This window comes from Achroia grisella, unplaced genomic scaffold (assembly GCF_030625045.1).
Source record: "Achroia grisella isolate CSIRO2021 unplaced genomic scaffold, CSIRO_AGI_Agris_v1 utg1847, whole genome shotgun sequence".
Taxonomy (NCBI): Eukaryota; Metazoa; Arthropoda; class Insecta; order Lepidoptera; family Pyralidae; genus Achroia; species Achroia grisella.
In genome coordinates, this window is record NW_026712687.1 from 1,425,152 (window position 1) to 1,442,360 (window position 17,209).

The window sequence follows — 17,209 nt, forward strand, 5'->3', positions numbered from 1 at the left end:
AAGAGCTTATTTCTTCTTAATAGGCCGGCAACTCACTTGCAATTCCCAGTGTTACGAGTGCTCATGGGCAGCGGTAATAACTTACCATCAGGTGAACCCCAAAATCGTTTGTCGTTGTGCCATAAACAAAAAGTTGTCTAGAACCTACGCGTAATCAGAGCTCGTCTGAATAAATAGGGTTGGAGCTAGATGGCTCTTTATGAATTATTATTATGGGGTTCATTATTATTAATCTCACCTAAATCTGGTAGTTTTCCTATGGCGTTCTCGGCACATATCCTGATGTGGTGAATGATTTCCAGGGGATCCTGTTCCGACCATCCTTCCTGAGGTTGTACCTCTGTCTTATCTAACTGGTACGCCGCTAATTCCTCAGACCTCTCCGCTTCGTATATCTGTAACCAATTCCCGACTAATATTTTTTTTATATCGCTGTGAAACATATTGTCCGCCCAAATATGCTTTTTTGTTTGTTATATAATTGGAATGGAATAGAAGGTGTCGACCTACCTGATGGTAAGTGGTAACTGTCGCCTATATACTTTACAGATATCACGTCATTTTGACGATGTCGATGTCATGCCTCCAAATCCTTTAATTTCTGCTTTATCCCACCCTCCTTACAATGCAAACTATTTGTAGGCTGCTAAAACAGGTAGGATGAAGGTACTTGCGTAGACGAATTTGTACGAAGTTTATTATCTATTAGGAATAAATGTCGGTTGTCTGCCAGCCCTATTAAGATTCCGATATTGTATATATATATACTAGCTGTTTCCCGCTACTTCGTCTACTTTCGTTTTTCAAATAAAATATAGCCTATGCTTGCCTTCCTGCTAAAAAAGTTCCTAAGATCTGCTCAGCCGTTTAGTTGTCAAAAGGGAAAATAGAGACAGACAGACATACATATATAATATTAGCATGTATTCTGTCATTATACACTTACCACAAATCTCACAGTCTTAGTACCGTCGTCAATGACACCAACAAGCGATTTCTTGGTGCCGTCCTTCACGGGCATCTCGTCTGAAACAAACCATAGACAACTATTAATAATAATAATATCTGAGAAAATGTGACAAGAGAATAATAATAATAATCTTCCGTTTAAAAAATCTTCACCATCATCATTTCTTTTATAGTTGTCATCTAATGGTAATGTATTTTTTTTAGATTTAATAATAAAGTATATTAATAATTTCTGTATTATTTTAAGAGCAAAAAATCAATCAATCAATCAATCTTCATCATCATCATTTCTTTTATAGTTGTCATCGTTTGGTGATTTTCAGACGCAATGACAAGTATATCACCCCATCAAAGGGAAATATATAAAATATAAATTATAATAATAACTCAGAACAATTCACACAGCGCCATCTAGTGCCAAGTTAAGCAGACCTTCTGTTATGGATACTAGACTGATACAAACAGATAGATACATTTTTGTAAGTACCGTTTGCACCGTGCGAGGAATCGAACCCGTGACCATCCGATATAAAGCGATGTGCTAAACCGCTAGACCACGACAGTTAATGCTATTTACATATATAATACATAGTATATATAAATGGAATAAATAATTACATTTAATTTAAAATTGAAGAAATAAAATTGAGAAAGTCAATGGCTCAGAAAGGGATTATTTCGAACTAAATATATACAAAATTATCATTACAAAGTACGTACATAATCGTTAAATTATCTAAAGCTATTATTATGTATGTAGCTATTCTTTCCGCATTTAGTCTATAAAAAACACTATTATATATAAGAAATACATGCCCGGAACATAACGCTTGCATTACCGTTTCACGGCTGTAGTCTATGGTACCTACAGTTGGTGACACAAAGATAATTAAATAGTTCAATGATACATTCTTATCACACATGTTAGCAACTGAGGCGTCTTTCGTCTTCGTTCATTATATAATTCCATGATTTTGGTATGATACAGCAAAATATATTGTCGCCACGGGAATTATAACCTTATTACGTAACAAACAGAGCACGTTTTCACACCTAATCATGTTGTAACCAACGTTTTTTAAACCATAAATTAATAATGCTAACAAACTTACAAAGTAATTTTCCGTTTAGTAGTTATAATTGTTATTTGTGTTAAAAGATAACGGTACCCGGTTATCGCAAATCCGTTAGAGTAATAGTTAATTTGTAAACATAGTAAAATTAATCTGTCTTGACTTGTGATGATCATAATTAAGATTTAAACTGTATTGAAATATAAACAACCTCGCTAACTCGGTAACCCACTACCACTATTGGGACATTTACCATAGATAGGGATGCCATCCGTGTGGGTTTCCCCAGATTTGTCCTAGTTTAGGGGGCATCCGGAGAGTGTCCGGGGTAATGTAATTTTTTTTAGATTTAATAATAAAGTATATTAATAATTTCTGTATTATTTTAAGAGCAAAAAAATAGAACTGATTATTAAAACAATTTGTAACAAACTGTAATAACATTATATTTTGTTAGAAACATTTAAAAAGATGATAAAAAACGACTACATTTAATTTTAAGGTCTAAAACAAATAAAAAGGTGATTTATGACATTATTAACTGTTTTTATTACACTGACTATGTTTAAAAAACCTGTTGACATGTCCGAGTTCTGGACTCTAAAATCCGGGGTTTTCACGCGTCTTGTCCTGGTCTCCAAATTTTAGAGATGGCAACCCTAACCATAGGTAAATAATAATAACCAAAGGTATTATTATAATTCAGCCGCCAAGCAGCTTGCTTTATTAGCTGTGTGTTTGTAGGGTGCAGATTAGGCGGTAAAATTACAGGATAAGAGGCATGACAACTTTAATGGCAACACTTGAGTGGTATCAAGGGTGTTACATCTAAACTGATGTGCTGTTCTGCTGTTCATGTATATGTCCAGCTTGTTCGCTATTCTAATTAAATTTAAAAAAATTCTACGGCTCAGCCGTCTAGCACACTTTACTTCCGGTGGTTGCAAGTTTGATTTCTCGCCCAATAAAACAATTGTATTCATGTTTGTATTGGTCTGGGTGTTCTATATGTATATTATGTATGGATTTACAAAAAAATGTAAACTATTTCTAAGTTTTTTCTAAGACAGATAACAAGGTTAGCTTGGGATTAGACGACGCATGTGAATTGAACAGAGTTATTATTTATTTCTTTATTCCGACGGTCTCCGGTAAAATACCTGTAGAATACAAACTTTGTATTCATGAGTATTGCGTGCGTTTATATTTGTATAGGTGTTTTTTAATGTACCTACATGATAGCATACATAGAAGTATTTTCATTTTTGATAGCATAATCTAAGGTTTTTTTTGAGACTAATAGTTTATATATGTTACTCATAGTTATAAATAACTATGTCACATTCAGGAATATTCTTTAATTACATTACGATCGATAATATAATCATCGATATCTAATATCTTCTTATTGACGGCCTCGGTGGTCTAGCAGTTTAGCACATCGCTTTACCTACGATGGTCGCGGGTTCCTCGCACGATTCAAACCTTTGTATTCGTGAATATGATTGTTTGTAGCGGTCTGGGTATTTTCTATGTGTATTATGTATGTATTAAAAAAAGTTATCTAAGTATGTATGTCAGTTGTCTAGTACCCATAACACAAGCTCTGATTACCGGACTAGATGGCGCTGAGTAAATCGTCCAGGATTATTTATTTATTCATATTAAAAGTTTGACTAATTAACTGATTGGTCTGAATTATTATATATGTGTAGCCTACGTGTTATTCTGATACAATAAGCTATATTACTGTAAAGTTTCATCAAAATCCGTCCAGTAGTTTTTGCGTGAAAGAGTAACAAACATCCATACTTACAAACTTTCGCGTTTATATTATTAAGATAAGATGTATGTACATACATATTTCTATGAATTATCTACTGCTATAAATGAGTGGTAAAAAACTTATTGACGTATGTACGTAGTAACGTCTATTTTGTTTGTACCATTGACAGCTCTGATGTTTAGTGACAGTTGTCATTACATGTCAAGTACTTAATAAAACAATACATAATGAAATAATATCGTGTCAAAATGCTTTGAGGCAACAGCAAAGTAATATTATTTAATAATATCATCACTCGTACACTTCTATCACTCGTAGATAGCTAATGTTATAAGAAGTAACTTAGATTACTGTTAAATATCCCACTTTGAATATTGTCTCAATATTATAATTATTATCAATTTGTTAATTGTAATACTGTAAATATAACTTTGGTTTTGTCCCGTTGCCTTTAGTCTAAATAATATAAAAAAAGTAATAATATTAAAAAAGTAAAATAACTTTGGCGCCAAAATACGGACAAAAAATAAAAAAGTATTGTATAGAAATTTAAGACCAAGATAAAAATATATAGTTAATATACTGTAATATTATTTAAATTTAAAAATAGTAATTCGATGTATGTACAATTGTATTGTATATATATCTAATAATTAATGAAAAAGATTTAAAAACATTTTATTACTATAGTGATATAGTTCATGGTTTTTAAAGAATATACCCTAATAAACTATTAAAACTTTATATTTTATTTTCAATTTTAAAAATATCAAATTTCCAAATTCTTTGAGCAGTAAGACCGTCTTCTGTAAATCAATTACACTTTTAATTATAATTCTTGTTTGATTTTGTTTTGTAAGTTTGTAACACTCTAACAATAGAGTATACTAAGAATACAATACAGTAACAAAATTTTAAATAACAGCACACAACAATCTTAAAAAATCTTATATCACACGTTTGGTAATAGAGTTAACAAATAAATAATATCAATTGTTTAAAACATAGTACCTACTACATTTTAGTAGTAATAGTTTTACGACTTGGTACCATCGTAGTTTTTGTTACTTACCGATAAAATTTATATAATAATTTTTTTTTACTCGGCAGTAAAATCTTAGAATAGTCAATTATATTTATCTTATTAATGTCTCTTATATGAAAAATAGGCAATTAAAAACATAATGTGCAGGTTATCTTCGTATGGTAGCTACATTGTCATTACAAAGGCACTGATCATACATAACAGAACACACAATCATTTAATGATCACTGTATTTTTTCTTATGGATGATAATGGAATGTTGCACCCGCTAATGGTTTACGCTGGCGAGACACCCGTAGAGGATGATAAGAAGAGCAGGAGATCAGGTCAGTTAGCCCCCAACGTGGTAAATTCACTGTGAATTTATTACGATGGTTTCCAAGAGGAACAGCGTGGAGGTCAACCTGACATGGTACATTGCTAACAATGGGGTTATTAATCCCCATTACTAACAACCCCCTTCCCCCCAACCACACTGTATTTAAATAATTATAATATCCCTGGACAATTCACACTGCGTCACCCAGCCCCAAGCTAAGTAGAACTTATGTTATGGGTACTAGACAACTGATTTAAATATTTAAATATATATATAATATACAAGGAAAACACCCAGACTGATACAAACAATCATACTCATGAATATATGAACGGGTGCTATTTGTGGGGACTGGTCTGTTCGGGTTATGAATACTGATCAGACTATTTGTTTTTGACAAAATTGCTCACTTTATTAGTAAATTTATAAATGAATCTGTATTATTGTAAACATGTACAAGTTTATTCTTGTCAATTCTACTCAGCTCGAAAGCACTACGAACTAACGGTAGATTTGACATATCATAAGAGTCTATAATAGACCTATATGATAAAAAAAAATTGATATGTTTGCACTATGCACCGAAAGTAAAGTGTTATATCGCTAACCCTCCAAGACCTTCTAATGGCAATTAAATATATAATTTTTATATGGTAAGTATACAGATAATAACGTTATTAATAATTTTAGATTAGGTTTTACCCAGCAATTATTAACACAAATGCACAAGTTTATTTCACTTATTAATGGCTGGGTATTACCCGTGACATCATCTGTTTTTTATAAGAGATAAAATATATCATACTTCGAGAAGGGTTCTCTAGATACAATCTATCTACACGACAAATTTCATTAAGATCCATTCAGTAGTCTAGCCGTGAAAGGTAACAAACAGACTGGTATATTACTAATATAAAATCGTATAAATGTGTGGACATAGTCAAACAGACATTTTTCCTTGTTTTATTTGGTGAACAAAATTGTTAATTTAAGGAATCAATCATTTAAAAAATAAAAACACGTTTAAGACACACGATTGTTCACAGAAAACATAAATAAAGACTAAGTTCAGTTGCCTACATATTTAACACGAAACCTGTTTAGATTAGAATGAATAACAAGTTTGGTAGATAATAATAATTAGAGGAGCAATTTTTACCTGCATATTTAAATAGTGATATTTTTAACAAAGATGTTTAGAATGTGTCATTTTAAACTCGTGCAATCCATTATCTAATAAGACGCAGTAACGCTGAAATACATCATGCCGTGACAACTACAATAATCTACTTGAAGACGTGACTACTGCAAGTATTCCGAGAAAATTAGATAAAATCTTTTATTAAAAAGTTATCAATATACAATACAAAGTAAGGTTTGAAGAGCAAGATATAAAGAAGGTATTGAATATGGACGTAAATGGATGTAGAGAGAGCACGACCTAAGAAACCATGCATGGAGTGTAAGTGAAAGATGATATAATAAGTTATCTAGTATGTATAGTAATATTAGAAGAATGGGGACCGTGATGTTAAGAAGGTATTTAATATGAAGATAGAGGAAAGAGAGAAGATAATCGTAGAAAAGATGGATGGACTGTGATACGATATACATAAAAGGAGAGTAAGCTAGAAATTTAATACCATCCTAACATAGACTAAGCTATGTTAGGAAGGTATTAAATATGAACGCAGATGGATGTAAGGAAGAGAACGATTGAAGAAAAGATGGATGGTCTGTGAAATAGCATAAAAGAAGAGTAAGCTCAGATATGCTGCGTCGACCCCAAATAATAGGTCGAATGCAAGGCAATGATAATTGTAATTACTTAAAGTAACATTCTATGGGTGTTGTTGCTAATGAATGCATACATGGTATTTACAACCAGAAAAATATTCGCGTGATTTACCACCGATAAACGTTTGTCATTTTTTACTTAAACTTGAAGTGTAGCTAATAGTCGAATGTCAATATCACATATTTTTCACGTATCTATTAGTGACATTGTTAGTATTTTATGTCAATTCTTTCCATCAGTAAGTTTTCTAGGATTATTACATTACATTCTTACTACATTAGGATACGTAGCAGTTGATTACTATACATAATCATCATTGCCTTGCTTTCATTCCATTATTTAGGGTCGGCGCAGTGTGTCATTTCTTTGACCAGTCCCTATCAGTCGTCATATCTGAGCTCACTTTTTATGCACATCATCTTACACACAGTCCTTCCATCTTTGCTTACTTACTGTATATATATATTTGTTTGTTACAGTGTAGTGCTCATATATAATTATGAAAGTGGGACACAGTGGATTCGGAGCCAAATGGGCTACTGTAGGTACAATTTCGCCAAATGCAGATATCGTAATGATCATGTACATTTAGCCACACTACAAATTATGTGTTGATCGAGGTAGACTTTCCACAAAGTGACCTGCGTAATTACTACTGATTACATTTGTCTCATCTAATTTTGTCGCCGTGCACCTTGGTTTTTAAAATGTGCTTCGATTAATTGGTGAGATAAAGTAATTTAATTACAGCATGGGGAAGTATCCTATTGCTTCGGAATAAAAACGTACCACGGGAATCACATGATGACGTAGTGTTGGTAATGCTGTTCATGTATGTGGTCTATGGTTACTATTAGGTGACCTATCTAGTTGCCATTCCAAATTACATATAATCCAAGTAGCAGTTATGGGATATACTATGGGAAAGACCTACATGAGGACAATGGTAGGGGTTAAATATGATAAGCGTGATCAGATTCATATCTGATCCCTGAACCATGTGTCAATTTGAAAAAAATGTATAATTGTCACAAAATTTTGACAAATTTGTCGAAAACATGGTTATACCGTAAATATGATGTGTTGAGCTTATATGTTTTTATTACTTTTGGGGCTAACCTCTTATTGTACGAAGAGTTCCTTCTACATTTCTTATTGTCTCGGTTTAAAATACATAACTATTACATCTTATCTATATGAGGAAAACATAAAACTAAAATGGATTTATAACCTATTGACCCTAAAAGTTTCATATAATTTTATCATTGCTTTTTGTCCTGTGATTGTCCTTTAGGTGAATGAATTTTTTAATGTTTTACACAAACACAGCTATTAAAGTTTTTAATTGCATAGCACGAGATTGTAATGCAATATTGTATGTTTAGGTCAGTGGTCAATTAACGCAGCAGTATCAGATTAATTCAATACATACGTAATAACATTTATTTAGGTTATTTACCTTTGGAAAATTAAGAGTCGGTTGATATAATTAAATATTGAATAATAACAATAACAATGTGTACATTATACGGTGTATTTTAATAAACGAAAATTACTACCGTGACCTACTGTGTGACTATGTGGTTTATAGAATTAAATCCTTCAAAAAGGTAATAATCAAATTATTTGCGAACTGTCTAACACATAAAAAATTTCTATTTTGGAATACCTTCTTAAAATAATATTTATTTGAGGCTTAAGTTAGAGCGCTAATATTCCTATAGAGGGAAAAATCTAAAATTACCTAAACAATATTTTAATTATTGACGGAAAATAAAAAGTCGCAAATGCGGATATCAATACGCAAATAATTCGCGCGCATTAATTCTCTATATAAATTCTGAGTCTATTGATGTTTGAAATATAATTTAAATATCAAATATCATTAAATTCTGTTCGGCTGTTGATTCTATAAAATATATTAAACAGACAGACATTATTCGTATTTGCAGTATTAGTACGGCCTAGTATAGATAAACAAACTAACATGCAAAAAAATTGTTCTTCTCTTTGTAATATTAGTAGTAGTACAGGGACTCCTTACATTCGGGCCGCTGGCTAGTACGACTTCCTTATTTTTAAATATTTATGTTTTAGATCGGTTGTTATGGTTTTGTTATTCCTTATATTATTCCTTGTATTGCTCTTGCTTTCATATAGTTTGTTAGGACATATATTTTTATAATATACTATTACTTTTACATATTGCATCTTTAATTACCACCATCGTTGGCTGCACCGACCCCAGCGCCCTATACACAGTCCCACACAGTATATATATATGTTCACCATTCAAACATAAAACAAGCTTGCTCATGCATAACAGGAAAATGAAAGGGTACCTAGAAAGACGACTACGTCTGCTGCAAACTCGCTTCGATTACTGTGGTATTTCCCATAGGCGGTGTAATCAAGTGGTAATATTGTGAAAATAATTTATTCATATAGAACACTAGTTGCTACTCGTGACTGCGTCTGGTGTCCTTGAGATAAAAGATATTCTAAGTACGTCCTCAATTATAATACAATCCACCTTCGTATCTACGTTAATATATATAGTTAATAACATTACGTTACGACCAAGGAGCAAGGAGCTGAGCTGCAATGAAAACATTGTAAAAGACGGGGAAATGAAACGCAGACGAAGTTGCGCAGGTCAGCTAGTCTATAATATAAGTATACGTTTTTTACCACTTATGCTCGTGAATTTTTTTATTGCTATCCCTACCATCCAGTTTTGTTAGCTACTTTAGTTGAGAGGATTACATGAAGGTTCTATTTACAAATATATACCTCGACCGCGCGCTGACCTTCAATTTCAAGAAGGCAGGCATCAGAGGTGTCTTGGTTATTGACCCGGTCGGTCAAATAAAGTGACCGGGTCAAACGGACAAATTCGCATGCCTAACAAAACAATGCTACTACTTAAGTAATGAATTAAGAAAAACAGAGATCTTACCACGTTTTATACCAGCCCATAATTTTTTATACTCTACCAGCTTCTTTTCAGTTACCCGCAATCATGGCAGTTGAAATATCGGGAATTCAATAAAAGTGTTATGATGCCGTAATTTTTCTTAATTTTACCTATAGCCTTACCTCTTATTACCCTTCATGTGTTGCCATGTGTGAGGACTAAGACGTTATCCGTACCCTGTAATTTCAATACCATATCTCACCCTTCAAGCTTTAAAGAAAGAACGCCACTTATAAGGGAGTAAATATAAAAATTGACTAATATATAATTTTGACATTTACTGCCATAAAAAGAACAAAGAATTCATATAATTCACACATAAAACAACAACAACAATCCTTGTAATCCAACGCGTCACATGGAGACTGTGTACCCAAGATACGGGCAACGTTCTCTCTTAGAATAGCCGAGTGAGATAACCCGCTTACCCTAACAATCCCTGGCCCACGAGCGAATACTATTATTGCAGGCGGGTGGAGTATGATTAGGTAAATTTAAGGTATCCTGAGGTAAAACAGTGTATATCCAGAGGTTTTTTAAGGTATTTTAAGTCAGGAATTTAAGGTTCCAAATGTTAGATTCCCACGTGGCCCACGTGGGAATCTAACATTACATTGCTAACAATGGTGTCACTACCCCATTACTAACAATTCCCTTTTCCTTCCTAAACCCTTGTAATTTCAATGCTATACCTATATTAGTGTTTATGTATTTGCTACATAATCATGACTTGGGTTAATTAAAAATTAATAAATCCATAATCTCATCTGACTGATTGCTAATATAGAGACCAGTTTAGTACAACACTGGTTTCCCTCGAGACTGACCCCGATATACATACACATCTTACTAATATTATAAATGCGAAAGTTTGTGAGTATCGATGGATGTATGTTGCTCATTCACGCAAAAACTATTAAACGGATTTTGATAAAACTTCGCAGTAATATCGCGTATGTATCAGAATAACATATATATTTTATTGAAATTTAACACGGATGAAACCGCGGGCGCAGCTAGTATACTATACTTTCATATGCTCAACCTTTAAACCGGAATACAAAGCTGTTTAATGAATAGATAAGACGCAGCCCACTTTGTACAAAGTCTATCTCAGTACTTTGTTTACATTATTACAATGTAACTCGGTAAAGTCCTTGTCGCAAATTATTTACGCTGACACGTTCATTTAGCATCAACCAACAAACAACATAGACAAACAAAATGGCCGACCGCGATACAATCTCGCATCAACTCGTTGACGTGTTATTAAATCCCACATAATCCATAATATCAAGACTAGACGATAATAACTGACAACTTGCTAGGTTTCTTTAAGGAAAATCACTCTTAATACACACAAATCAGTTGCAATTAAACAATTAAAGAAGTGTAGATACTTCTACTGCTCACGTAAAGTTACAGATTCTACTAATATTGTATATGTGATAAATATATAAACCAAAAGATTATAAACATATTACAATTAATAATAATATATTTATATTGGTACTAAATCATACTCATAAGACTGGATGGATTCAAATTTAATGGATGGATGGATATATATATATAGATTATAGATATCTGAGGTAACAGTTATATAACTATGGTAAAAAATGCATATAAATACTTGCCTAATACACTAAAAAAACGCTAAAAACAATATGATATGATATACTAGCTAAGAACAGAGAAAAAAAGAAAGAAAGAAAAAAACCATTAGACATTCTACTTATGCCGTATTTATCTTAATTTGTATAAATTAATTACAAACAAAATAGTATATTTAAAAAAAGTAAAAGTAATAACACAAAAGATAATAAAAAAAACATTAGATGAACGAATATGAACGATGGATGGGCGAGTAACTTCGCATCATAGTGGTTCCGTTTTTACTTTTGCTTTTTTTCTTAAAAATCTATCAAATATATAAATAAGTATCTTATCACCTACATATTACGATTGAACTATATTTTTTGTATTTATTTGTTTTCGTGTATATGTTATTTGTGTATATTAGTCACACCTTATCTTCAATAATTGTAAAACGATCTTAATCCTTCATTTTACAAAGAATAGGGTAGTTCATTGTATTATGTACTAACAGGCACAATACAATGAACAGGACATGAAAAACCGATTTCAAACGTAATTAAGATAAATTATTATAACATACTACTCAGATCTTACTCAAAAAAGCACCAACTTGAAAAAAAAAAGAATTATGAAAATCAGTAGACGTACAAAAAAGTTATGAGACAACATGCGCAAAGCAAAATATAGTCGAGAAATCCTCTTTATCTGAAGTCGGGTGAAAAATCGATTAGAATTATAAAGTAACAACACAACTAGAAAAATAAATGGTTTGAAAAACTTTTTTTTTTATAAAATATATTATTACGATCTTCTTTTTGTAATCAGGTTTAATCCGCTGTTGGTATTTCTGTCATGGTTAAGGTTATTTTTTTTTTATAATAAACTGTTAGTTATACGATGTCTCTAAAACAGTAAACACGATAACTGAGTTTATCTATTAAGTACATATAAATAATAATAACCTAATTATACTTTAATCTCTATATGACTATTAGACGCATTAAATTTTCCAAGAATTGTACTGTCCTAAGTATTAACAATAAAATAACATTGTTATAAGCAAACAAATGTCTGCCAGCGACTTCACTTGAAGGATTGAACTTTAATAGTTGACTAAACTTGATGAATAGTACCTTACATTTAATATGGATGACAATGGAATGGTGCACCCGCCTGCACTAATGGTTTACGATGGAAAGATGAAGATGAGGTCAGATCAATTAGCGCATTGTGACAATTTCTGGTAAATTTGTCACGTTTTTCAGGGCAAACCGCGTGGTCAACCTGACATGGTACATAGCTTTTGTAAGTATGGATGGATATATATTATATATGTTTATTACTGTTCCAATCAAAAACTACTGAATGAATTTTGATGAAACTTTACAATAATATACCTTATACATCAGAATAACACATTGAATATAAATTTTACTCGAGTGTGCGGATGCCACATCTAGTCTTATATGATATATCACTTTCATGGTACCGTAGTCATATGACTAAAACGCAATCTTTATATATGTCATACATGTCAGACAGACAAACATGATTTACATACGTCATTCGTAGACATAGAACGACAACTGCAACTATAATGCAAACATGTGGGAGGGTGACCTACAGACTAATATACATACATATATATATATATATCGATACAAAACCAAATGTTGCAAAAATATAAACAACATATTATACATAGAAAACACCCAGACCGATAGAAACAATCATAACAATCATAAATGTTTGTACCGTGCCAGGGATCGAACTCGCGGCCATTGGAAGTAAGGCAGTGTGCTAAACCGCTAGACCATCAATGCCGTCAAATAGGTATAAAATTATACCCACCCTGATAACTTTGTACGGTCAATTTTCGTATGTAATATACAATACAAAGAAACCTTTCACGATAATTTCCTAGAAATTTTACTGAAAACCATATCAAAATGCGTTTCTTAGGATGTATCAATGTCTATATAAGTAGTAAAAAAGAGTGGCTTATCTATTCAGTATAAAGTTAAATATAAACACATTTTGAGTTTTATATCAGTTAAAAAAAGATTTATAAAAGACTAGCTGTGCCCGAGGTTTCACCTGCGTTAAATTTCAATAAAAAGTATTGCTTATATACTGTAAAGTTTCAAAAACCGTTCAGTAGTTTTTGCGTGAAAGAGTAACAAACATTCATACTCACAAATTTTCCCGTTTATAATATTATTAAGAAGTTCTTTGACCCAACAAGCTTAAACAAAATCTTTCACGTACCAAATAAGCAGGCTCCTTTGCCTCCTTTTAAAGAAAAAAAACAGTGTCCAACAAGCAACCATACTAGAAAGTGGTTGTGAGACTACAACCATAGAATGACGAGAACTACATCTAGCTGACACCGTGAACTCCCTTCCGCCTCAAAATGCAATATGTCAAATGTTATTGAAGTTTAGATACGCAATAAATTTCTGAACGCACCCTGTTTGACAGGTATCAGAAGTTTATATAGAAAAATTACTAATTACTATTTTATAAGGAATTTCTTCATATTTATTTTATCACCGTTTAAACCTTTGAACTTCCACGAATATTTCAAGTCTAAAGATAGCGAAATCCGTCCAGCTGTTCTAGAGTTTTAGCGAGACTAACGAACAGTAATTCATTTTTATATATATTATATATAGAAGATAGATTAAGATGTTTCTTTGACCCAACAAGCTTAAACAAATCCTTCACTTATCAAATAAGCAAAATCCTTTGCCTCCTTTTAAAGAAAAAAAAAAACAGTGTCCAACCAGAGACTTTTTTTTCCCATATTCGTCCATCTCCTTTTCAGTGATGGAACAGGCAAAGATCCTTAGACCGTACAGCCTAGTCTACTTTTAAACTTCTTCATATTTGAACAAGTGATGAGACTATAATACAAAGTGGTTATGAGACTACAACCATAGAGTGGCGAGAACTACAACTAGACTAGTATCAAAGACTGACCTTATTAGAGATCAAACTCCGACTATTAGTAAACAAAACAACACCTGATTCAATATAATCTATACATATAAATAAAATCTAAGTGTCTGTTTGTAACATTGAAATAACCGTTTTTTACTACATGCATATTAATATACATACGGTACATACACAAAAATAACAATTTTTTTTCCGGCTAATCTCTGAAATGGCTGGACCGATTTTGACGGGACTTTATTGGCAGGTAGCTGATGTAATAAGGAGTAACTTAGGCTACTTTTATTTTAGAAAAATTACGAAGTCGCGGGTGCAGCTAGTACTAGCTATATGCGTAAAATCGTATGTCCTGACTATCCACGTACAGCTATAACTGTCAAGATGCATTTGTACATAGGATTTTTATAACAAACTATAATATAAGCATTTGCTAAAAAGGAGTCGCACAGATAAACTCATGGTAAACAGCTAGTATATAAGTTTTATTAACAACATTTATTAAAAGAACAACACGCAATTTCTTTCGCATTCTCCTTGTGATGAGTTTTCGTTCCGAATCACTGGTAGTTTCAAAAAATATAAATATTCAGAAGGCAATTCGGTCGAGCCGTTTCAGAGATTAGCAAGAATAAACAGACGGTTTTTTTTTCTGTAAGTAACGTATGTACATACGTTCACATGCATTTAGTATAAAGCTGTTACCTACTTAGAAATTATAAACAGACAGATCAATTTTATTTATTTGTTATTACTTATTATTATTACATTTTTTGTATAATTTATTTGTATAATTAATACAAATAATCAAGCTTATTAATGCAAATGTTTATACCGGGGTAGGAATCGAACCTGTGACCATAGTAAGTTGTAAGTAAGACGGTGTGCTAAACCGCTAGACCACCGAGGTCGTCGATCGTCCGTTATGGCTCTATAACCTGTACTTTCCATTTACTATGTGGTGAGCAGTCACCTTGTTTGTCATTGGAGTTACATAAAAAAAATTAACGACCACGATGATTAAGAAATTAGTATAAAATTTTCCTCGTACACTGCTTTGTTATTTCCTTATACTATGACATCTTGGAGAAAAGTAATGGTCACATTTTTTTTAATAAACACCAATTGTTTATTTAAAAAAAAGTAACCTGTGAATTTTTCACATAAATCTTAGATTGTACAAAATGAAGTCGCTTCCGTTGTCTGTTCGCAAAGATCTTTTAAACTACGCAACGGATTTTAATGCAGTTTTTAGCAATAGATAGAGTGATTCAAACGGAAGGTTTGTGTATAATACATGTACACCCGCGCGAAACCAGGGCGGGTAGCTAGTATATTATAAAACATAACATTGTTATAAAAAAATGTGATCAATGATGGTATGTAATATATGTAATTAAATACTGAATAAATATTTTTAAAAAGTTATATAGATAAACTTAATGATTAATAATTTACGTCACTAGAATTACGTGATTTTTGAAAATTGCTAATAGGTAAAATAATACATAATTATTTAAATTACTTTCTAACTTATATAAAATTCGGTCGCTTTTTAGTAATGGTCCTTAATATAAGGTAAGCAATTTTGGGTCAATTGGATATAACCATATATATAAAATAAATTAAAAAATAAATAGAAAGTGAACGATTCTTTGCAAGCCACCAGGAAATCTCCTAATCATCAACAAGTGAAACTGATTAGTATTTTAATTTATGTAGATATTTTCACGAGATTTTAACAACTTCTTTATTAATATCTACATCTACTAAAGAATAGAATAATTATATAAAATTTTATTAAATAAAAAAATGTATGTATTATAATTTCTAATCATTATTTAATTTATTTATTTATTAAGTCTAACTCCTTTTAAATGTGTCTTATAAATTACAATATTCACAAAGTATAGTAACATCGTAAATATTGAAATTTATAACTATACTTTATTTTGTTATATTTCATAATCTGGAGAAAAAATACGAACATTATAAAATGAATTTTAATTTAATAATCACTAATTTAACATATTTATTTTATACACATATCGACAAGTTTTTAATAAATAATAGTTTAATACTGTAGTAAAGACAAAATTTTATAAATAATAATTTAATACTGTAGTAAAGACAAAATTTTATAAATAATAATTTAATACTGTAGTTTTACAAAAACAATTTGTAATGATTAATTAAATATAATTTTTGAAATAAAGAACTTAAGTATACCTTAGAAATTACACAAAAAATAAAAATTAAAAAACAAAAATTACCTTCACTATCCATCATAGATTTTCCTAAGTAAAACTTTTCCTAAGTATTCGAAACACTGGCCTCATAAAAAAAACGAATGCCCGCCAAATTTCAATTTCAAATCACGGAACACGCGTTTTCGCGCGTAAACAAACAGTTGTACTGGCGGAGGCGCGGCACTGGCCGGTTCTCAGCTCACGTTATCAATGTTGAAACTGTGTTGACGTGGAAATGGTATGTTATTACCCCGCCTACAGTCCTTGCAACGAAAATTTGTACGAACCGACTTAGTTATTAGATACCAACGATCCACCCGACTTCACACGGGTGTCCTTTTGTAGTTTGTATTATATATACACATAATTCAAATGCTACAATATAACAACAATTTTAAAAAATTTTAAATAGATACCTACTATACGAAGTAAAACAACC

General features: G+C 31.6%; 1 protein-coding gene across 1 annotated transcript in view; it reads right to left on the reverse strand.

Annotated features, from left to right (window-relative positions):
• LOC131841552 (glycerol kinase) overlaps window positions 1-16,819 on the reverse strand; it is a 36,623-nt gene extending 19,804 nt beyond the window's left edge. Inside the window, exons 1-3 of the mRNA XM_059189870.1 lie at window positions 16,795-16,819; window positions 947-1,026; window positions 239-395 (exon numbers count right to left, since the gene is read on the reverse strand). Of these exons, the coding sequence (XP_059045853.1) occupies window positions 239-395; window positions 947-1,026; window positions 16,795-16,810 (253 nt within the window). The 5' untranslated portion in view covers window positions 16,811-16,819. The remainder of the gene's footprint in view (window positions 1-238; window positions 396-946; window positions 1,027-16,794) is intronic.
• Window positions 16,820-17,209: the final 390 nt, after the last annotated feature.